The 25,070-nt window shown below is 45.4% G+C and overlaps 1 protein-coding gene across 2 annotated transcripts in view; it reads right to left on the reverse strand.

The window, feature by feature from the left end:
• The window catches only part of REPS2 (RALBP1 associated Eps domain containing 2), a 221,126-nt gene that overhangs the window by 111,547 nt on the left and 84,509 nt on the right, over positions 1-25,070 (reverse strand). For both annotated transcript variants that reach the window (XM_024740315.1, XM_024740314.1), the window contains exons 5-6: positions 21,271-21,368; positions 1,814-1,952 (exon numbers count right to left, since the gene is read on the reverse strand). In XM_024740315.1, the coding sequence (XP_024596083.1) occupies positions 1,814-1,952; positions 21,271-21,368 (237 nt within the window). The remainder of the gene's footprint in view (positions 1-1,813; positions 1,953-21,270; positions 21,369-25,070) is intronic.

Raw genomic sequence — 25,070 nt, forward strand, 5'->3', positions numbered from 1 at the left:
AACCCAAAAGTCAATCAACTGATGAACAGATAAATAAAATGGTGTCTATCCATACAGTGGAATGATATTCATCCATAAAAAGGAACAAAGCTCTGGTACATACCGCAACATGGATGAACCTTAAAAACATTATGCTAAGTGAAAGAGGTCAGACACCAAAAAACACTTATTATGCAATTTCATTTATATGAACAGCCCAGAACAGGCAACTCTATAGAGAGAGAAAGTAGTTTAATGGTAACCTAGGGCTGGGGGGTGGGGAGAGCAGGAATGGGGAATAAATGCTAATAAGTAGGTAGTTTATTGGGGGGAGGTGCTCTAAATCTAGATTGTGACTATACTACACTAAAATCATTGAATTGTATACTTTAAATGGGTGAATTTAGAGTATGTAAATTACATCTAAATAAAGATGCTTTCTAAAAAGGGACATCAACAAATTGCAATGTATGAACCTCTCCTGACCTTGATCAAACTAAACTTTTTTAAAAGGCATTTGTGAGACAATTGGGGAAATCTGAACAAGACTTGATATTAAGTAATTTGTGGGGTTTTTTTTAATGTGCTAATGAGTTGTGGTTATGTTTTTAAAAGAGGCCTTATCTTTACAGATACATCCTGAAATATTTTCAAATGAAATAGTCTGGTAATTGCTTCAAAACCATCTAGGCTGAGAGAGGGTATAAATAAAACCAAATTGTGAGAGCTGACTGATAGGTACATAGGAGTTTGTTATACTAGCCACTTCAGTTGTGTCTGTATTTGAAATTCTGCAAAATGAAAAGGTTAAAAGAAAATAAAAACATTCCTAACAGCTGCCTATTTGTATCTGGCTAAATATCTGTATACATTGTGAAAAAACTCACTCAAGCAGTGGGTAAAGTTAGCAAGTGGTCAATAAATGCAATCTGGGTTTCTGCTTTTTTTTAAAATCATGTTGTCAACGTTAATTTTTTGTATCTACAATATTCTGCCTTCAAATAAAGCCATTACCACCAACCAGAAAATGATATCTGCGTTTATACAGGTACATTTCAACTACGGACCTTATTTCACGAGAGAAAATTAATCTTAGTCCACACTGCGATATGTCAGGTTACAATTATCAAGGACATATTGTTATTCTTCACAATTGAAGTATAAAAAGGAAGTTTTATGAATTTGTCTTCCAGACTCTACTATTTCACTGTTTGTTTAGTCTTCAGCCGGGTGAAATGTAGGCACGTGGGAATTAAATCAGTTCCTCTCAGCTTGAATTTTGCATGAGAATTCGATAGGAATATGTATTTCTGAAGATAACCCAGAAGAACTAACATGTGGACATAAAAATGCTGGCCAATTTTCCTCCCATATTTTCTCTCAGAAAAACCAGAGGAGAAAGACTGCAGCCAAAGAAAACGAACATGAACTTGAACTCTAAGGTGTATATAACATAAGGAGACCTGTGACAGCAACTCTTTGGGAGGCTACACTATGTCCTTGCTGTAACACCAACATAGTGAGTATGCAATTAAAGGTGCGGCACTAATTTCAGGAACTGCTCCAGCTAATAAGGCACAGGATCTGAACCAGGATGCTCCAAATTCCCATTTAACCCCCCTTTGAAACGGAAACATAACTTTCCCAATATCACTGCCAAGTGTTTTTCTGCACGGTTTATAATTGATGAGACATTCAACCTCAGAGAAAAACAAACTAAAATCATAGAAGGTTGTTGTACTCATTTTGTGTGGACTATTTCTCAAGATGGGCGCTGTTATTTATGTGAGACAGTGAGCTGGGACCCGTGTTCTCACCCGCCAGACTTTGTTACCTGAAATGAAGGAACTCGGATCAGGCTGAAGGGACCGGAACTGGTTGACATAATACTCTCGCTGCTCTTCCGTTATCCTCCAGGGTTCATCTGGGTAACTACTGTTGTTATCCTGCAGTTCTCTCTCCACTGAAAAGGACTTTAAAAAGAAATCAATAAGCAGATGCTCACAGAATCTGTCTTTTGTGAAACAAAGTAGAAATATTAAACCCAAGCATTATAATTTTTTTTCCTCAAGGGAATGAATTTAAACACCTTGTGAGGAGAATTTAATGGGAATGTAAACTTCTGAAGGTCAGATATCATGCTTTATACCTCTCTTTTGTATTTCCTAAAGTTGTTAACAGGTCTGAGCATGAAATACTGAACACTTGGGTGAGTGACAAAAGATTTTCCAATGTGATGAAGGGGAAAAAAATACAATCGTTCTTTTCTTCAAATATTCACCACATTTTGATCCTTTCAAATTAGTTGAGTAGATAGTAAGATAATCTAGATTCTTTTTAAACCATTTTTTAAAAATCTAGAACAGCTATAACCACACCATCTTTCTTTCTGAGGTATTCCCGTTGTATAAATCTGGGAATCAAAAGCTCCGAATCAAGTCCCACGTCCCCAGGTCCCACCTGAGTGGCAAGTCAGGATCACCAAACCTCTCCTTCCACATCTGTGAACTGGGGGTTCTACTTAGTAATAGAGCTGAGTGCAAAGATGGGCTGTCATGGTACCACAACAAACAGGGTAACAAGGGGTGCATCCGACCTGCCACTAGGGGGCATGCAAGTCAAATTTGAGATTTTAAGGATACAGAGAACCAAAGTAGTAGCGCAGGAGAAAAGAGCTCTGCTAAGCAATGGGGAAAGAAGCAAAAATGGTGATTCTGGAAGGAGCAGCACAGGGCTTTGCTGCATCCCTCCCATCTACCCTAAGGCTAAGGTGCTACTTGCCAAGGGCCACCTTCATGGAACTAAAAGGTAAACACAAGGAGGGTGAGCCTTTAAGACAAAAGGAGACTAGGAAAGAAGGGGAGAGGTATTACTACTAATACCCATCAAGGTGCCTGCTTCTGAATGAACACACTACCAAGTTATTAATCATTAGGAGGGTATTCTACTCACTATCCCCAGAAAAGACAGCAGACCATCTCTGCCCCCTGCCTCAACCTCCCCAACAAACACACACCACATTCTGGAAGTAACTCTTCCCTGGAACACTTGGCTCTCCTCTGATGCCATTCAGAGAAGAAACAACTCTGTAAAAAGTTTGAGCTGTGATATGACCTTGAGATGCCATCTTTGAAGTTTGCATACTAGATGAGTTTCCACTAAATCTAAATCAAACCGTTTTTAAATGCCCTGAAAGTCACTATCCAGTAGTTAATGCCTTAAATTCATAGAGTGTTTTGAAATTTACAAAGCATTTCATACACCCCTATCTCACCTGAGCACCTCAAACATTTGAGAGGTAGACACAGCAGGTATTAGTATCCTTTTCCCAGATGAGGAAACCAAGGCTCGGAGAGCTTAAGGGACATGCCCATATCCTTCACTGAACCCCTGCAGTCAGCAAATACGTGCCCACTTTTTTTTAATCTGTTGCCAAAATCTCCATGCTAGGTATTGGCTGCGCATTCCCTGGCGCTGACATGGAAGCTTCTACTCCCCTAAAATGCACTCTCCTTCCCACCTGGAACCGAAGCTGCCATACCCAGTCGTTGCTGGTAGTGTCATCCCATAACCATCTGCTCACCCTATTTCCTCTCCCATATTACTTGACCCCTGAGCGGCATCAGTGGTCTCTTAGCAGGTCTCAAGTCTAATCTGACAGCAGGAATCGGAAATGGACAGGAGAAAGTGACCGATTCCTCTGCTTAAAAGCTTTCAGGATGACCTATTGCCCAATAAAACAAATCCCCCTCCTCCACCTGGCTTTTAGGGCCCTTATAATCCAGCCTCCTCCTTGGTCACTCATATCAGGCTTCTGATAGCCCACATGCTCTCTCCTCATGGGTCAGGTTTGCATCTTCTCCCCAGACCACCCTTCCTCTGATCCCAGCCCACTCAAATCCTACCCATCTGAGCTTCCCTGGTAGTGCAGTGGTTGAGAATCTGCCTGCTAATCCAGGGGACACGGGTTCGAGCCCTGGTCTGGGAGGATCCCACATGCCACGGAGCAACTAGGCCCGTAAGCCACAACTACTGAGCCTGAGCGTCTGGAGCCTGTGCTCCACAACAAGAGAGGCCACGATAGTGAGAGGCCCGTGCACAGCGATGAAGAGTGGCCCCTGCTTGCCACAACCAGAGAAAGCCCTCGCACAGAAACGAAGACCCAACACAGCCAAAAATAAAATTAATTAATTAATTAATTTTTTAAAAAATCCTACCCATCCTCAAGTCCCATGGCCCCAAAGGACTCTCTGACGTACCTGCCAGGTCCACAGCCACCGCAGAGGCGCTACCTGCCCCCAACCCCCAGCTCAGCTTGGCTACGAAGATGGGTCTGGAACCACATGTGCACAGCATGGCCCACCTCATGCCCGGTCTCCCCCAGCTGAGTCCAAGTAAGTGCGGGTGGGCTCACAGTTGCTGGCCTCTGGGATGCTCTGGCACAGAAAGCTTTTCTCTAGCGAGAACAAGCTGCACCAGATGCTCATTCTTGTGGATGTGGATAAAAAGTAGAAAGATCAACAAGCAGAGAAAGCAGACCCTGAGCAGATGCATAGCAGGGCGGGGGTGCCAAGCAAAGGCCAACTGGGACTTAAAGTCACAAGGGAGCAAGAAGTGAGCACAAGCAGAATCTGTGAGGAGCGCAAGTACTAGAAAGAGTCCAGGGTGAGGGTGGCTGCTGGCAGCCAAAAGGCAAATGGACAGTGAAGTCTACTTCAACTAGTCTGTTCATGGCGGAACAAACGTGAATAACCAAGAACTCCCATTCCTGGGGACCACTGGGCCAATCCTTGTCTCTCATTTCTTGGATTCCCATGAGAACCCCAACCCCTTCCTCCTTCTCAAGAAAACTTAAGAGCTAACAAGGAGAATTCCTGCTCCTTAAAACCAAAAGTGCCAGGGCTTCCCTGGTAGCGCAGTAGTTAAGAATCCGCCTGCCAATGCAGGGGACGCGGGTTTGAGCCCTGGTCCGGGAAGATCCCATATGCCGCGGAGCAACTAAGCCCGTATGCCACAACTACTGAGCCTGCGCTCTAGAGCCTGCGAGCCACAACTACTGAGCCCACGTGCCACAACTACTGAAGCCCGCACACCTAGAGTCCGTGCTCCGCAACACGAGAAGCCACTGCAGTGAGAAGCCTGCACACCACAACAAAGACTAGCCCCCACTCGCCGCAACTAGAGAAAGCCCGCGCGCAACGACAAAGACCCAACGCGGTCAAAAATAAATAAAATTAAATTAAAAAGTGCCTTCCAACAATGAGAGAGGGCATGTGAACACCAGGCAACCCGTACCTGGTGTGGCCCTTCTACCAGCCTGCCCGAAACATCTTAACCTACCCCCATCTCTTTCCCCTCGCTTCTCACTGCATGTTTTGAATTAATTTGATAAATCAAGTGATTTGAGCATCTTAGAAAATATGAATCCTTATTATAAGTATGCTAAGTATCACACAGTTTGAACATTTAAAGTGCTGTTTGTTACATATCTTCATTCAGGTTTCGATCTGGAGGGCGAGAACCATATCATCTTAGCCTTCATTCTGCACATAGCCCCTAGCAGGCTCAGCACAGACACTACAAAAGTCGGGTGGGGGCCACTTATTGACGGGCTCTAACAACTTCACGGGTATGTCTTATGCTGAAAGAGATGCAAAAACACTACTCTATGCTGCGTGTAATGAAAGAAAGCCCATGAGTCCATTTCATATTTTATTTTATTTTTTTAAAGAATAACTTGATTTTTTAAAAATATTTATTTATTTGGTTGCACCAGGTCTTAGTTGCGGCAGGCAGGCTCCTTAGTTGCGGCATGCATGTGGGATCCAGTGGGATGGAACCCAGGCCCCCTGCGCTGGGAGCGCAGAGTCTTATCGACTGCACCACCAGGGAAGTCCCCATTTCATATTTTAAAGTTTGAGATCTATCAACAGACGTCCCTGTCGGTCCCATGGTCTGATCTCTATGGAGAGGTTTCAAGTTCCTTATTCATTAAGTGAGTGATTTCAGAGACAGGTGGAAGGGGCGGATCACATTCCACGTTCCCTGAAGCCGAAATATTCCAAAAGAAAGCTAATCTATACTACAAGAAGCCAAATGATGTGAACTTTGCTGCAGAAACACTGACCTGCTCATTCATTCATTCATTCATTCACAGACTCTTATTCAACATCACCAACATCCCAGACACTAGTCACTAGGGATACTCTCTGATGGTCAAACACATTCTTTTTCCCAGGAAGCCTAGAGTCCAGTGAGGGAGAAAGACGGGCAATCGCAAAACAGTGAGGTGTGAGCTATGGTGAGACAGGGAACTCTGGAGCTCCGCGGCTGGGAGTCGTTCCACCGACCGCCCGCATCCGTATCACCTGGGGACTCGTCAGAAATACAGAAGCCCAGGCCCTACCCCACACCTAGTGAATCATCAATTCTGGGAGTGAGGCTCAGGCATCTGCGATTTAACAAGCACTCTAGATGATACAAAGCACACTCAAGTCTGAGAAGCAGTGCTACAAAACACGCAGGGCAAGGCAAGGAAAAGGAAAAGCATTGGCAAAGACATCTTAAAATGGCAGAAAATAGCCATCTCCTGAAAGTAGCTTGGTTGAGCTACATACGGATAGAATGGGCTGACAGTGCAGAGGAGATGCGAGTGGAGCTGCCTCAAGACGGTCCAGACCAGCGGTCCTCAACCTTTTTGGCACAGGGACCAGTTTCGTGGAAGACAATTTTTCCACGGACCGGGGGCGTGGGGCGGGGAGAGGATGGTTCAGGCAGTAATGCGAGCGATGGCGCGCGGTGGGGAGCGGCAGATGAAGCTTTGCTCCCTCGCCCGCCACTTACCTCCTGCTGCGCGGCCCGGTTCCTAACAGGCCTCGGACCGCTACCGGTCCACAGTTCAAGGGTTGGGGACCCCTGGTCCAGACCATGAAGGTTCAGGTGCACCAGGTTAAGGGCTTTAAACTGTATCTAGAAGACAATCGGGAGCCACAGATAAGTATGACACAGGCCAATGAAATAATCAGATTTGAGTTGCAGAAAGATCACTTCAGTGAGGAGAATGGAAGGGAAGACTAAAGGTCAGAAGACCAATTAAGGCCATATCGGCAACCCCGGCCAGAGGTCAAGGTGGCCCAGAGGTAGGGAGGGCTATGAGGGGAGTAAGAGAAAAAAGCCACAGGGCCCCCACCAGATGAAGGCCCATTCCAGCAGCAGGATGGCTGCTTGAGACCTCTCTGGCAGCAGCTAGGGGGCCATCTCCTCCAAATGAACCCATAAGGCAACCATAACAAAGACGTGAAATCGGTCACCTAAGAGAGAATGTCTAATTGCAAAGACTGGAGGCACTGGGCAATGGGGGCGGGGGAACGATGGAGCCTTGGACTTCCGAGGAGAAGCCGGAACCAGGAAGAGACCCACCTCCGTGTGCACCCAACAGGAGCCCCAGTTCCACTCCAGCTGTAGTGATTTGCTTGGCTGGGTGGAGATTTTTGCTACTTGGTGCCAATTTTGAGCTCTACCAGCGTTTTTAAGAAAATATAAAAGGAGGGAGAGAGAGAGAGAACAAGAGAGACAGAGAATCTTCCGCATCTGTGTGCTTAAGCCTCATACATATGGTTCATTATACAGTTTCTCTAGACACAGGAGAATTAGATTTGCTTATATTTAAAACATTCAAACCCTTGGTTTTGTTTCAAGTGAAATGCAAATATCTGGCACTGCAACTCGTTATCTCTGGGGAATACAGGCTGTTTATAATGAAAGAGACTTCAAAAGACTCATTAAAAAGTAATACTATTGGGCTTCCCTGGTGGCGCAGTGGTTGAGAGTCCACCTGCTGATGCATGGGACACGGGTTCGTGCCCCGGTCTGGGAAGATCCCACATGCCGCGAAGCGGCTGGAACCGTGAGCCACGGCCGCTGGGCCTGCGCGTCCGGAGCCTGTGCTCCACAGCGGGAGAGCCCACAACAGTGAGAGCCCCACGTACCGCAAAAAAAAAAAAGTAATACTATTAATAAAATCCCAAAAGGTGACATTTACCCCTGAAGTATCTTAAAATCAAACATAGATGAAAACTATGAATTGCAAGGAAGCACTGCTGTCAGGGAGAACTTAAGAAGGGGGTGTGTATTGTTTCAACCACAGAACATTTCTCTTTAGAATATAACCCCACCCTGCAGGCCTCCTGTCAATGCTGCCTTAGAGTCCAGCCACTTCACCTAAGGGTGCGATGATCTTTGTTAGAACAACATCCTTTTGGTGCCTTAGCAAATAAACTGTCTGGGGGAGGAAAACCTCCTAGCAAGCCCACAGTGACTCTGTGAGGACACCTCCCCTGCCAACGACCTTTTGGAAATAAGAACACCATACTGCGACCACTGATCAAAGCATGATCTCATGAGCAAAGATATGAGAAGACTCAACCACCCTAAAGGGGAAGACTGGCTCACAGGCTGGTAAGACTAGAGCATAGCCCACGTGACAATTAAGCTGCCTACAGAAAGATCCAGGGATTGATCCGTCATGGGGCAGAGGAAAAAGAAGAGTCAGGGAAGCAAACGATAGCCGTGCTTCTATGTGCGGTTATGGTGGCTGTCCTCTGACCACTCACGCCCTACATGCCTGGTGTACAGGTGTCACCGAGTGGCTGCCCAGACAGTAATGACATTTTCCAGCCCTTCCTGCAATTAGCCACAGCCATGCAACTGAGTTTTAGCCAATGCAGTGGGAGCACAAGTGACCTGCACCACTGCCAGGCAGGCCTAGCACCCCGTGGTCCTCCTCTACGCTTGTCCCCATCAGCCCACTGAGAAGGGGCGGCACAGCCACAGGACAGAAGCAGCCTGTCAGCTGAATCACCATGTGGGGGAAAGCTGCCTGCCAATCTGTGAGATGAGTGAGAAGCAGACCTGCTGTGGGAAGTCATTAAAATGCGGGGCGTATTTGATAGAGCGGTTGTTCCTCCAACCAACCTACCCTTCAAGCGAGGCCCAAAGGAAAGGCACACCTGCTTAGCGCCAACAGCACAGCCACTCCTGCATTGAAGACGAAGCATGAAGCCATCTTCCTTTTGTAATCTGACCACCTAATGACCTGAGAGCGCTCTGAGCCCAAAAAGCTTTCTAATTTGATTGTTCACGAAGACTGTCTTCAGGGACAGCATGTGGATGCATCTTTACAGCCGTCTTTCTATGCTTGGTTAATATGAGTTTGATAGGAGATTCTCAGGGAGGAAGTACAGAGTAAAGAGAAAAGACGGTTGTGGTAAAACTGGAAAAAACTGGGAAATGGGGAATGAAGAAAGGAGCTAAAGAAGGAGGTGGAGCTCTGCGATTTTGTTTTTCACATTCGACTGTTCCGTATCATACTCTATAGCCTCATTTATACTGTTTCCCACCTCACTCTCATTCTAATGTTAAGGCCCATGAGGACAGGAAATTTTGTCTATTCTGATAACAGCTATACCTCAGAGCCTAGAAAAGTGCCTATCACATGGGAAACACTCAAAAGACGTTTGGCGAATAAGTGAACAAATAAAGTAAACAAATGATGGGACAAGCTGTCAATTCTGACTCATAGACAGAATGGTTAACCTGAGCCCTCCTATAATGACTGGAGCTGAAGTTTAGATGCACTTACCAAACAACTGTCACCCAAGAGTGTAAAGGCTGGGCCCTCTCCCTTACCTATGAAATCGGAGGGGGAAGAAAACTTTTTTTTTCTTTTTCTTTTAAAATACTATAGATTCGCTGGAAGTTGCAATAAATAACTTCTGTTTTTACCTGTAGCAAAGTTAGTTACAATTAAATCCTAACAAAGCAATTCAACTTTATCAGTTTCTTCGTGGAAATAAATTCACAAAGATGCCTTTAATCACATACTGCCTAACTTACTTAGGGATCTAATCTCAAGAGCTTAGAAGGCTGAAGCCCAGACTATAGGAATCTGAGTCTAATGAGCAATGCACAGTTGCTGCTTATTATGATAAACTAAATTTTTCAGATGATCACCACAGACATCAGAGAATGTCAGATAACATGTATTCATTACGTGCCAGACACTGTAAGCACCTAATACACAGGATCTACTTTCATCTTCACAACAACCCTGCACAGTAGGTCCCATTAGTCCCATTTTGCAGAACAGGAAGCTGAGGATTAGGAAAGGGAAGTGACTTACCAAGACCACACACCTAGTAAATGGTAGAGTCAGAACATGAACGGAGTCCAGAGTGTATACTCACTCAGCGAGCTCTGTGGTTCCCCCCTCTTAACCATCCATCCATCCCTTAGCCATGCACCATTTCCTTTTAAGAACTAACCTCACTGTAATGCCTAAAATATTGCCGCAATTCTGCAGATTGAGGATCTGAGTTGAGGATACAAATATCCTATACTTCCACTTCCCCCTCCATTACCTAGTTTAGTTGTAGATTTGGGCCAATGAACTATTAAATCATACAGACAGAGCACCATCTTTTTTCTCACATAACTTTTGCTTATAAGCATCTGGCATGTTTTCGCATCAGGAAAGAACCCTGTAGAGAGCCATACAATACAGATATTAAATCACTGCGCTGTTATTTTAGCATGTGGCACTAACACTATTTTGATTAACAAAAGAAATGCTTATGAGTAATCACTGTCTCCAATTCTTCCACCGGGAGCCAAGATCTCCTGCTCAGAAGGGCATTTTTCCTTTACGATTGTCAGGATTTTGCTCTCCGCTTAGAGGGGAAGAGCAGGAGAAAGCAAGAAATCAGCAGTAAGAAGAGCCTTGGATGAGGCTGCGGGCTTCCGGTGCTATTACACTAACATGCCAGCCCCATCCTTGCTGATGAGGTCAAGGCTGCCTGTCTCTTCCCCACTGTCGTCCCCTTAACACTCAAGGCAGCCTGAGGTCAGATGGGAAACAGATGCACCAAGAACTCAGGCTGAATCCACGGAATGCTTTAGAGAGTGAGGCTACAGACTGGAGGTGCAACAAGAGTGCAGGTTCTGGGGCTTCCCTGGTGGTGCAGTGGTAGAGAGTCTGCCTGCCGATGCAGGGGACGCGGGTTCATGCCCCGGTCCGGGAGGATCCCACATGCCGCAGAGCGGCTGGGCCCGTGAGCCGTGGCCGCTGAGCCTGTGCGTCCGGAGCCTGTGCTCCGCGACGGGAGAGGCCACAACAGTGAGAGGCCCATGTACCGCAAAAAAAAAAGAGTGCAGGTTCTGGAGGCAGACAGGTTTGGGTTCAAATCTGGTATGGTCACTTACTCACCATGAGACCTGGGTCACTTACTTCACTTCTGAGCCAACAGTTCCCCACCTACCTCTCCGGCCTCACCTCCCCACGACTCCAGGCTCCAGACACACCAGCCCTCTTCCAGTACTCCATGCTACACGGGGCACAAGGGCTCACTAGACACGGGCTCCACCCCCTCTTAGCATAACGCCCTGCACTGCAGACAATGGCTACATAAAAACTACACCTTCTGAACACCTCTGCTGTTAGAATGCCACACTGGAGTCAGGTTCCACTAAACACGCCCACGGAAGACATGAAGAACCGAGTCGCACGGTGAAAGAGGCAGGGAACACATCGTTCACTCTGCCAGCCTTGGTCATGCAGGTGGGGCACCGGGGTGAAAGCTAGGGCAGCAGTTGCCCCATTCCACAGCTCTGCTCGCGGCAGAGGCCAGGCTTCCTTAGCTACCAGTTCTGCTGTGGGGTTTAGGAATTGTTCCTGCAATCTCAGAACACAGTCTGAATTTTCAGTCCTTCCAAAGAGTTGGCAGGCTCTCCACACCCCTTATTATAAATCCCTATCTGCTTCAGCTAGTCAGAGTAGATTCTGGTGTCAACAGTGAAGCATGCCCTTTGTCCCGACTTTTCCTGGGGTGTGAGACACCCCTCTCCTCACCTCCCAGCACCATCCCTCCAAGTCCTCCTTCACAGCTTAGCCCAGCGTCACTTCTTCAGGGAAGCCTCCCTTCACTTTCCAGCCCCAGGGCCGATTTCTCTGTTATATGCTATCCAACTGCTCTCTTGCCTTCAGGGCAATTGTCAGTTTTCCATTACACATGCAGAGGCAGGATCATGCGATTCCCATCCATCTCCCCCCGCTCGACTGCTCCTCCACAGCAGGGACCATGTTTGTCATCCTCAGGGCATGCTGGCATGGCGGCTGACCCACAGAGGCCACTTAGTAAGTACTTCTCAATGGATGAGTCGAGGACACAATCTGGCAGGCAGTCCACCCTGCAATCAAGACTGCTGGGAGGACGAAAGGGCACAGACTAGTGAAGAGGCCGGCACAGCACGGGGCCCGGAGAAGCACTCTGTCGGCAGTGCCTCTTGCTGGGACAGATGATGGGGAGCATGACATCGCCTGCTGCCCTGAGATCGGGGGATACTGAGGCACTTAGGGGTAAAATGGTGCCCCTGTAAGGGAGCCTTTCCTGTTCACACCACACTATCTACTGAGACCAAAGGGTCCTAGGAAACAAACACCACACTCCCTTCAAGCTTTACAAAGTACTCTCTGACACCAGGAGTTCAACTGGGTGTTTCCAGTTATATCCAAGAGGCTAATTCAGAGGCACCTTGTCTACCAAATCAGTGCGGGCCCTAGCTACTAGCAGGAAAGTTCTGGACACCATAAGCCTTTAATGAAATGCTCACAGCTGGGGTGGAAAAGCAACACTGACCCCACAAATAAAATGTGCTTATTTGCTTTCATCTAACCAACCTGTCTAACCCCATGGATGCTAGAATCCTAATATGTACCAGCCTACCATTCTTACGTTCCCCACCGCCTCTAAGCATGGATTCTGAAAGGCCTTAAGGCGGCACCCCAATCAGTCATGATATTTACTGAATCAATATCTTTGTCCCATAAACATCCTTCAATCTCTATCACAGGCACCCTCCTCTTATATCCTAGTGTCACATTTCTTTCAACGATCCAGTATCTCTTCACTATTCTCATCTCATAACACAGAACATTTTTGCCTTTCATGTAGAAGTGTCTCCCAGTGAAGAAACCAGGTGACTGCCATCACTTTAATCATTAAGAAGTGTGGGTACATGGGGAGCACCTGGGGAATACCATAAGCGACAGCTACAAAAGATTTAGGCTGAGAAAAGTAAATTTCAGTATCATTCAATAAAACGTTTCAAAAATAAGGGATAGAAAATCTGAAAAAGAATTATAAGTAGATGAAGGAAATAAGCAGGAAAAAGAGGCTGGATGCTATGAAAAATAGGACCTCTTTGTGGTAATAACAGTGACCACTGGGATATCTGTGTGTTCTAGGTAGATTTGGGGAAGTAGAACACATCAACCTTTCACCCCTTAGGAGATGACCAAACTCCATCTAGGGTTTCAAATCAAATAGGGAGTGAATCTGGTAAAACAAGATGTCAAACCGAGAGCAAGTCACGTGCATTCCGATAAATTTTATCAAACCAGTTCTTCCTGTTACACACAAAGGCAAACACACATATACCCTCTCCCTCCCTCCCTGCTGTCCCTCCCTCCCTCCTCCTCCTCCCCCCTTTCCCCTAACCCTTCCATTTCCTTCAGAGGAAGAGAATTTACACACACACACACACACACACACACTGTGGTGACTTTTACCATCCCTAAAACAGAAAATTTTCCCAGCCCTAACCTCTAGCCATAAGCTAATTCAACTTTACTGCCATAAAGGTAGAAACAAGAAATCAGTGCCAATGGGCCTGGGGCACTCCAGAACCAAAGAGAAGTGGGGTCCCTAACCTCCTCTAAGGGCATCAGGGGCCCAGGACCTCCTCTCGACCACACAAAAGAAGTGCTAATTAAAACTACATCAAGATTTCATTTTTCACCTATCAGATTGGCCAAGATCCCTAAGTTTCTTAGCACACTGCGTTTGCATGGGTATGAGAAAATACACACTTTCACACATTTGTTAGTAAGTGTGTAAATGGCCACCGCCTCCAATTTGAAAATCTCTACCAAAAATTTAAAATGTGTAGCCATTTCACCCAATTATTCCATTTCTAGGAACTATTCCTACATATATACAAACACTGTGATTGCAAGTTCTAGCTATTGATCAGAGGGGACTGGTTACATGATTTCTGGCAGATGTACACAAACTTTTACCATCCCTAAAACAGAAAATTTTCCCAGCCCTAACCTCTAGCCATAAGCTAATTCAACTTTACTGCCATAAAGGTAGAAACAAGAAATCAGTGCCAATGGGCCTGGGGCACTCCAGAACCAAAGAGAAGTGGGGTCCCTAACCTCCTCTAAGGGCATCAGGGGCCCAGGACCTCCTCTCGACCACACAAAAGAAGTGCTAATTAAAACTACATCAAGATTTCATTTTTCACCTATCAGATTGGCCAAGATCCCTAAGTTTCTTAGCACACTGCGTTTGCATGGGTATGAGAAAATACACACTTTCACACATTTGTTAGTAAGTGTGTAAATGGCCACCGCCTCCAATTTGAAAATCTCTACCAAAAATTTAAAATGTGTAGCCATTTCACCCAATTATTCCATTTCTAGGAACTATTCCTACATATATACAAACACTGTGATTGCAAGTTCTAGCTATTGATCAGAGGGGACTGGTTACATGATTTCTGGCAGATGTACACAAGGAAATACTATGCATTCGATAAAACCAAAAAGATGAGGACATACTCTGTACTCTTACAGGCTGTTATTAAAGCTTATTGATAAGTAAAAAAAATGCAAAGTGCACAACAGATGTATAGTACGCTACCACACATGTAAAAAAGTGGAACGATATATTTTGCATATATTATATATAATTACATATAAGAATACCTATATTCACTTGCATATGCATAAAATAATCCTCTAATGATACAAAAGAAATGGGTCATGTCAAGTGCCTTGGGATGGGGAACTGGATGGCTGGGAGAAAGAGTGGGAAGGATACTTTTCTCTCTGTACTCTTTTGTATCTTTTGAATTTTTTACATTTTTAAAAAAATTTTAATTGCTCTGAAGAACAAGAGTATTTGAAAGCTCACAGCCCATAACCCAATAAAATAACAGCATGGTGTTTACTGCAGAATCTGAAACAAGCAACCAAAATCTTCGGGCGCTTTGGCTGCCGCCTAGTGAGGAAGGAGATCATCACTAGGCGGTGTTTGGGCTCCAGCCACTCGGGAGAACGGCACGTGGTCGGCCTGCAACCTGAGGACTAGTGGAAGTGGCCTGGTGCTGGAGGAGACGCGGGGAGCTTCACAGGGGGCAAAGTCAGAGCTCGCAGAAAAGGGGCGAGGGGAAAGATTCCTAAGTAAGGGGGAAAGGCCTGAGGCCCTACTGAAAAAAAAAACCCAGCCCACACACAGACCAAATGATGCCTTGCTAGGGACATCCCAGACCCTGAAAGAGCCACCACGGGCTGGCTACCTCCTGGATCATCGCCCCGGGCTGAGCATCAGGGAAGGGAACCACAGAGGCTGGGACAGGACCTGGTGTGCCCTACTTGCTTCCTGCTTCTTTCTGCTCCAAACTCGGAGCACCAGCTTCCTTATGACTCAACTCTCAGCCACCTCACTTCATCCCACCCCAATCCTTCGCCACAATAATCTCTAGTTTCTAGTCTCCTTGTCCTCCTGGCATGCTGGTCCAGTCTACCTATAAAACAGCTTTCCCAACACAGAAAGTTCTCTCAGTGCAGTGTCAGCCTCCCTGAAAGACTGTTTCTCCCTGTTCCCATCAAAACTCTTAGAATGAACAATTCACTTGTGGTGACTATCAATTCTCTCCGGATTTATGCCAACGCCACTCCAACAGAGTGTGGGGGTATTCATTTCTTTCACCACCCATGACACGGTCTTTGCTATTTAGATCCACACCAAAAGGACCAAAGGAGCAGACAGTACCCATCTCTGGCCATAAGTACCTATGGGCTAGGGTAGGGGGGCACGGCAAGAAATTGAGATCGAGTGAGAATGAGGGGAAAAAGGAGACAACTAAGTTAAATACATGTTTTTCAAGTTGCAGACTTTTAGATTTATATGGTGGCTGGCTACCAATGTCTAACATCTCCTCCTATACCTGCTCATCAGAAAACTTTCACCGAAAACATAGCCAAACCCCCAATTAGAATGGCACCATGATAAAGTTCTCTAAATTCTGTTTGTCATTATTTTGTCTTTGAAATAAGAAGAGCACCAAGTATTGAGAATTTGCCCCCAAAAGACTGTTAAGTGCATCCTTCCATAAAGAGAAAAAAAAAAATCACAGCATGTATGTTTTGGGTTTAAAAAGTAAGTGTGAAAAAAAAAAGTAAGTGTGTTTGGTTTAAAATAAAAGATATTTTTTAGTGGGATCTGGCTGGAAGGAAATTGCATTTCCCAAACCAGTCTCCCTAAAGCCACGTAAAGGTATACTGCATATATTAGATATATAAGAATACCTGTATTTGCTCATATACGCATAAAACATTCCCGGGATAATACAAAACAAACAGACCACACTGGCTGCCTTTGGGAAGGAAAACCAAGAAAGATCAGACGCCCATCCCTCCAGCTGATCCTCACGGATAAATGAGCCGACGAGCAATGAACTGCTTTTTTTTTTTTTTTTTTAAAACATCTTTATTGGGGTATAATTGCTTTACAATGGTGTGTTAGTTTCTGCTTTATAACAAAGTGAATCAGCTATACATATACATATGTTCCCATATGAACTGCTTTTTAAGAATGAAAATACGTTAACCTCACACGTACAAGAAATATTAGGAAGTTCTCACACTTCGTGTTATCAATGGAGAAAAAGCATAGATGAATTGAGACAAAGGAGAAAACCCAGAAGGCAAGACCGAGGCTGAAGAGTAAGGCTCCCATGCAGAGAACACTGACTGTGTGGGAAACACTGGGCAGCTGTGCGGGGCCTGCTGTGGCTACGGGGGTGCGCAGGGGCCCGACACCAGCGCCCCGAGAGCCGCGGGTGATCTGCTGGGAGCAGTGGGCAGAGAGGGACAGGCTTCAATCAAGGGGGCAGGAGGATCACATTCGTGTTTTTTAGGATGATTTTTGTCCAAGACGAGGATAACGGATTTGAAGAGGCCAGTGGTGGAAGCAGGAAGAAAGAGTCAGAGGCTGACAGATTAGATTAGGTGACAGAGGGCAGCATGAACTGAGGAAGTGCAGAGAAACGGACAATGGAGAGAGGTATTTAGAAAGTGATATGGCTAGTACTCAGTAGCCGATGGGCAGACGGGATGAGAGGGGCATCAGAAACAGCCAGCCGTGTACTGGCCCACGTGCCAGGGGCGTGGAGCCAGGGGCAGGAGGGTGAGAACTGCTTTTGTGGGGAAAGACACATTTAAAGTGACAGTGGGGGGACTTCCCTGGTGGTCCAGTGGCTGAGACTCCGTGCTCCACCACAACGAAGATTCCGCACGCGGCAACAAAGATCCCACGTGCTGCAACTAAGACCTGGGGCAGACAAATAAATAAATAAATAAATAGATAGATATTTAAAAAACAAAAAAAAGTGACACTGGGACATTCAAGTGAAGACATCTGGCAGGTGGTGAGATGTGGCCATCAGGGTCCATGTAGCTAAATAGTAACAGAGTGAGAACTAGACCCAGGGATCCCCAACACACAAGGGGCAGGTGAAGGAGGGAAATTGAAATAAAAAGCTTAGGAAGAGGCAGTCACAGAAGCAGGAGACAAACCAGGAGAGGACAGTGGGAGCAGGAGGGTCAATTCTAAACCCACGCCAGCAAAATCACAAACGACTACGTGACCTACGTGGTTAGGATCACTTGTGAACAGTAAACCACAAAATGACCTATCAACACACCACGACAGAGAAGCAGGAAAGAATATTTACCATTTCTTTACACACCACTGTCAACCACCCACCAACATAGGATGTGCTCAGTATCTGAAATTTCAAGGGGAAAAACATCCAACACCTGAACGAAAAAATCAAAAGTGCGAAAATATTAAGACTGTTCATTCCAATGGCTGGGACTGAATTCCACATAAGCACCTCTGAAATGCCAAGCCCATGAGCTGCAACACTGCTGACCCAGAGTCCCTAAAAGCCTTCCCCCGTTCCCAGAGGCCACCCCTCTTCCAATCAGGCAGGAAGGACTTGAATACAAGGCCACAGAGGAAGCTAGGAGAGAGCGAGGCTGCCATCAGCCCATGCGCATGGCAACATGGGGAATGAGTGACCCCGGCCCAGCCTAGCATCACACCCAATCCCTATTAATCCCCTACCACCAAAATCTTCCACTTTACATCCTCTCATCTACATGGCTAACTCAGGTTGGCATTTTGCTGTCTGGGACATGGAGTTCAACCAAACCAAGTTGAAAGGAGTAAGAAGGAAACCTAAGAACTGAAGAAAGAAAAACACATCAGCCATGAAAACCACAGACTGCTGTCCCGAAAAAGGCCCCTTGCTCTCATCTTAAACAGAAGGCAATGCTCCAAACAGGAGGAGGGACCTACACTGACACCAAACAAACATTAAGGGAATCAGACTGCTGCAGAGTACTACAATGGTCTGTTAAATCCATTCCAGCTCATTCGTGTTACAGAAAAGAGAAGGAACTTGCCCAAGGGCATGCAGAGTCTGCCTGGACCTGGGTGAGAACGTGTCTGGCTTTTCTGCACAATCCCATGAGTCCTTCTAATGGCCAATGGCTGCCAAATACTTCTATCCAGCCCCAGCTCTCCCCAGAGCTCCAGCCCCATATATCCTACCGACTCCTTGACACGTCCTCTTGGCTGTCCCTAAAGCTCAAATGCAACACCGATCTCATGATCTTGCCTCAATACTCCCAACACTAGCTTTTCATTCAGGGCTTCTAGGCTTAACAGATGACATCACCATCCATGCGGTTCCTGAGACAAAGGCCAGGAAATCGTGTCCAGTGTTTGAAATCTAGCCCTACCAGTTCCTAGCTGTGACCGAAGGCAAACTAAGTAAGGTCTTTATACTTCAGGTTTTGTCATCTGAAAAATGGGATAATGACAGGAATTACCTCCTAAGATAGCTCTGAGCACTGCAAGAGAGGTGTGTATAAAGTGCTAAGCTCATAGAAAACATCTTTGTACGCACAGCTCCCTCTATCCTCTTGCCTGCTCTCCCCCGCCCCACCCCCCACCTGGTTAACACGGTTCAACCCTTTCCCTTTCAGCTGGAGTGTGACTCCCCTCTGCAAGCCTTCCTTGATCAGCCCCTGCCTGCCACGGCCAGGACCTAACTTCCCGCCACCATTTTTCATCCTCAAACCACACTGTAATTTCCACTCACCACATATCATAATTATGTATTTACTTTGTGATGGTCTGATCAATGGCCATCTCCTCCAAGAGTCTATAAGCTCCATGAGGGCAGGGACTGGATGTGTTATACCTCATTTTTGTATTCTCAACACAATACCTGGCACTTAATAGGTATTTAGTAAACATTAGTTGCTTGAAGCGCTCAAGAAGCACGTTTACCAGCAGAAAAACGGACCTAGAGATTAGAAGAGAAGTCCCAGGACACCAGTCCAAGTGAGAGCCCATGGCAATCTCAGCCAGGTGGCTACGCAGAAAGAGCCCAGTGAGCCCCATCCAACCACGGCGAGGTTCGGGATTTACTGCTTGTTTGACCGTCATTCTAACAGTTCAGGATGTGGTCTCCACAGCACTAGAACAGACTCTGTTAGAAACATGCATGGCCACACCTCACAGATTTTTTACATGAATCCCAGTCCCTCCGATACCTTTCCTAATGTAACCATCACTCCACAGTGGGTGTGATTCTCATGTTTAAAAACACGTATTTTTGTACCACAGGACCTCTAAATGCAGCCAACTACTCCATCTGCGGCTCAGCTGAAGAAACAACTGTCTGTTCCAACCTGGGGGTAAAACTGAGCTCTACTGGACCTAGGTACCAATAAGGGATTTTCAGGAATATTTTTACTACACCCTATGTTTATTTATACAGCAACTCTAGAACCCAGCCTCCTTGTAACATGGGACTCTAATGTATATAGGAAAGTATTTGAAAGAGCAGGTTTTGACATTGGGCAGGCCTGGTTCGAATTCTGGCTCTGCCACTTACTAGTTATGAATGAAACCTTAGACCCATGACTTGACCTCTCTCGGCCAGTTACCTCATCTATACTAAGAGACACAACAATACCTAGATCTGATAGTTGGAGGAAGAATTATACACAAATACACAGCATATGGCTGAATTATCTACCACCTTTAAGAAAATTCTTTGTACACAGAGATCTACCGCAGAAGTTAAGTTCTGTACCACGCCTAACACAGAGCCCCATCCCCAGAGGCTATAAAGTGAACACCTCAATCTCCCTTTGCCTTGTTTATTCTCTTCTAGAATACCAGCCCACTTCTTTATGGGACTATCTGACATCACCCATCTACTGTGAGAAATCCCTGAGCATAAATGATCCTTCTTCCTAAGTTGGACAATTGAAATGTTATACAAACCACCCTACTTCCTCTTGTCTTCAGAATCAAACAGCCAATCCAGTTTTCTCAGGGTTTTTCTCATGCTGACATACACATACACCCTTTTTCGGGACTATGACTTCACCAGCATAGGACTCAGAAATACTACACAAGATAACAGTTGCAGACACGGGAAAAAATAAGAGCTCTTTATCCAAAGGAAACACTGGAGAAAGGGAAGTTGAAATTTGTTAAGTTGTGGTGTAGCCAGGAGAAAGTGGGAGATCACTTGTGCTTCTGCCATATGGTATCGATTACAAACAGGAAACTAGTTGCTGCCACTTGTAAAATAACTGTTCTCCAAACAGCATTGAACTAGGCACTGAGAGAAAATACAGGAGAACCACCTCTGCCTTCCAAAGCTTGCAGTATAACTGGAGGCACAAAACAAAATGGGCAATAGCGAACTATGCACTGAATAAGTAATATTAAAGAATAAGGCAGAGATAAGATAGGCTGTTTTGGGAAAAGTAGAGGCCTCCTGAAGGAGGTGCCTGCTGATTAAGCAGATAAAGGTGGAAGGGCATTTTAGACATACCAAAGACTAAGAACCAGACCGGATTAGTCTAGAGACACTGAGAAGGGGAGAAACACACACAGTAGAAACAATTTAGGAAAATACACAAGCAACAGAACAAGAAGTACAATATTTGCATTAGGGGACAGTTTTATGTCCTGCTTACAAAACCAAAACAAACAAACAAACAAAAACAGGGCCATCAAGAAGCCATACCCCCGAAGTCTCCCACTGGCATAACCCCACAGCGGCGTCACTTACCCGGATAAGGGAAGCCTGATGCCGAAGGGGTTTTGCTCCTGGGCCCCCCAACGAGGGTCCCTCAGGCTGGACAAGGGGCTGTCTAGCTTCATAAGGAGCTGAAACAGCAGGAGGGAAAGTCAGCATGGTAGACAAAGATTCCACGCAAAAATTATGATTTCACACACAAATTGCTACAGTGTCTGCTTTTCAGGGAAGAATTAGCAAAAGAATTAGAGTTTACAGGGAAAGGGCAACCTAAGACAAACAAACCTTGGTGCCCCTGGGTACAATTTAACTGAACAATCTAAAGACAGTCACCCAATTCATGATAAGGCAGGAAAATATTTATATCAGGTTAAGATTAGGAATAAATTAGAAAGGTGGAATGGTGTGAATCTAAACTGGGATAAAAAATAATGAGAGTAGTTAGAAAAGTGCCACGGGCTTCCCTGGTGGTGCAGTGGTTGAGAGTCCGCCTGCCGATGCAGGGGACACGGGTTCGTGCCCCGGTCTGGGAAGATCCCACATGCCGCGGAGCGGCTGGGCCTGTGAGCCATGGCCGCTGAGCCTGCGCGCCCGGAGCCTGTGCTCCGCAACGGGAGAGGCCACAACAGTGAGAGTCCCGCGTACCGCAAAAAGAAAAAAAGAAAAAAAAAAAGAAAGAAAGAAAAGTGCCATGTTTTAAGTGTTCAAATTCTAAATATAAGGTAAATTCTATATATACCCTGCTATTTAAAAGGCTTCCATTCATCATCCACACCCCCAAAGAAGAAAAGGAATATGCATTTTGAACATTAAGAATCAACATTGTCATTTATTTTATTTTTTTAATACTTCTTTTAAAATTTATTTATTTGACTGCATTGGGTCTTCCTTGCTGCATGCAGGCTTTCTCTAGTCGCGGCGAGCAGGGGCTAGTCTTCGTTGCGGTGCATGTGCTTCTCATTGTGGTGGCTTCTCTTGTTGAGGAGCACGGGCTCTAGGCACGTGGGCTTCAGTAGTTGTGGCACACGGGCTCAGTAGTTGTGGCTCCTGGGCCCTAGAGTGCAGGCTCAGTAGTAGTGGCGCATGGGCTTAGTTGCTCCGCGGCGTGTGGGATCTTCCCGGACCAAGGCTTGAACCCGTGTCCCCTGCATTGGCAGGCGGATTCTTAACCGCTGCGCCACTAGGGAAGCCCCTATTTTGTTTTATTTTTGAAAATAAATGCCACTGTCATCTTTTCCTTAACAGAAAGAATGTAAAACCAAGTAGAGAAAACTACAAAAAAGAATAAATGCATTTTATATTTATTATTTTATCACTTAATAACCAAACTAAAAATAATTTTGCTACCTTGAAGAAAAAGTTTTAAGCCACCAAAATGAATGCATTTTTTTCATTCCTTTTATTTCCAGAACACTTAATAACAACCTTGCCAATATGGTAGGAAAAGTTAAATGTAACCAGGTAGTATTCAGCTCCAACAGAAAGGAGAAATTATCACTTAAAATGAAACCATTTCTGATCTCTGTGGGTTAACAGTTCAGGTTTTTGGAAGTATATAAACAAGTAAAATGCCTGTTTTCTGTAGCTTCTTATAAATAAAATCAGGTAGAGACAGCAGAGCAGCCTATTATGGCATCACCTTCAGCACACTCTGAACTTTTTAAAATAAAGAAGGTATAACAGCACGCTAAGAACAGCAAACCACTCTTGGCTCACAACTGCTCTTTGTATTTCCTCCAAGGAACTGGAACACAGTATTATAACACATTAAATTACATTAAAACATCAAAATCACTGCCTGGCAAACCATGACATGGATTTCCTGACCCTGCTAAGAATGTATTAAAAATACAAAACCTGCAAAAGAAACATACACAGAGAGCACATAGTCCAAATCTTAAATAAGTCTCACATGGTAAGCAGGTGCTGCCCTCAAAGAAGGATTTTTAAGATCATTCCATTTTGATGGAACATCAAATTTAACTCCTGTCAGGAGGCTTGAACCACAGCAAACTGTACCACGGCTGGGATACCAGTGGTCATGAGCTTCTCCTGGGAAGCTGACCTCACATGCCTCTGCCTCTGGCTCCCCTCAGAGGGAGGGAGCTTCTACTGCTCAGGAGGGACACGTGTGGAGGGAGGGCGCCTGGCCCATAGCTCCAGTCCCTCACCAACAAGGGTCTTCCTTCCCTTGGAAGAGACAAACACATCTTATCAATAAAGCCTGAACACTCAGCCGCATGGTGGGTCATTTTTGGAGAAGCCTGGCCTCAATGGCAAATTTTCTCTTCCTACTACTGTGGGAAGTCTGAGTTGTCCATACCTGCCTGTGACTGGAAAGATGAGTGTCTAAAGCCCTCTGGTCGCAAATCTTAGACACGTGCTCCAATCAGCTCTACTGGCACCACAGCTGATATTCAGGCCACCATCAGTCTGACTCCTGCCTCGCTCCTCAACTAAAGCTGAACTCAGGAGATAAAAAGGTAAAAGGTAAAAGGCTCGTTGCCTCTACTCTCCTTCCTCCCAAATAAAGCCTGAAACATGCAACTCAATGCAAAATAAACAATTCTTAGATCCCCTTATAAGAGGTTGAATAAGGAACTAGAAGTACCACCTTTCTCCAAGGAGAGGAGTATAAAATGAACCCTAAAGATTTCATCACTCTGAGATTCGTGTCAAACTAGAACAGAGACCACAACTACCTGCCCCATAAAGACTCCCCATCTGCAGTCACCCAATGAATGATATCCAGAAGGTGACTTTCAAGAATACTTAAGAGCTTCAAAAATAAAACGGGGGCTTCCCTGGTGGCGCAGTGGTTGAGAGTCCACCTGCCAATGCAGGGGACACGGGTTCGTGCCCCGGTCCAGGAGGATCCCATGTGCCGCGGAGCGGCTGGGCCCGTGAGCCATGGCCGCTGAGCCTGCGCGTCCGGAGCCTGTGCTCCGCAGAGGGAGAGGCCACGACAGTGAGAGGCCCGCGTACCGCAAAATAAATAAATAAATAAATAAAAATAAAACGGGTGCCAGATTCTAGAGACACAAAAGGAAATATGAGGGAATATCTGAGCACCTACAATGTGCCACGAGTTATGCTAGGAACAGATGTTTACATAACATTCCTCGTTTCATCCACAGAGCAAACCTCTGAGGCAGAGATGATTCCATTTCACAGATAAGGGAAACTGAGGCTCAGAAAAGCAAAATACCCATAGTCACAGAGGCTAGAAATGGACAGAAATGAGAAATGTAGGCCCACTAAGTCTACCTTTAGGCCCTGGAGACGAACATCACAGCCCATGCTCTTAAGTGAGAAGATACCTAGAACTGATACATCAGAATAAGATGTATAAGAAAAAGTGGAACAGACATTGATTTTAAGGTAAGACATTAGATATCAGAAGAAACAGGTTATAAGAGTCAAAAGTAGTTGCCTCTGCCTAGAAGGAACATACCTCAATGTAATAAAGCTCATATAAGACAAATGCACAGCTAACATCATACTCAATGGTGAAAAGCTGAAAGCATTTCCTCTAAGATCAGGAACAAGACAAGGACGCCCACTCTCACCACTTTTATTCAACATAGTTTTGGAAGTCCTAGCCATAGCAATCAGACAACAAAAAGAAATAAAAGAAATCCAAATTGGAAAGGAAGAAGTAAAACTGCCATTGTTTGCAGATGACATGATACTATACATAGAAAATCCTAAAGCTGCCACCAGAAAACTATTAGAGCACATTAGTGAATTCAGTAAAGTAGCAGGATACAAAATTAATATGAAGAAATCTGTTGCATATCTATACACTAACAAAGAAGTATCAGAAAGAGAAA

The sequence above is a fragment of the Neophocaena asiaeorientalis genome, unplaced genomic scaffold (genome assembly GCF_003031525.2).
Source record: "Neophocaena asiaeorientalis asiaeorientalis breed wild unplaced genomic scaffold, Neophocaena_asiaeorientalis_V1.1 scaffold657, whole genome shotgun sequence".
NCBI lineage: Eukaryota > Metazoa > Chordata > Mammalia > Artiodactyla > Phocoenidae > Neophocaena > Neophocaena asiaeorientalis.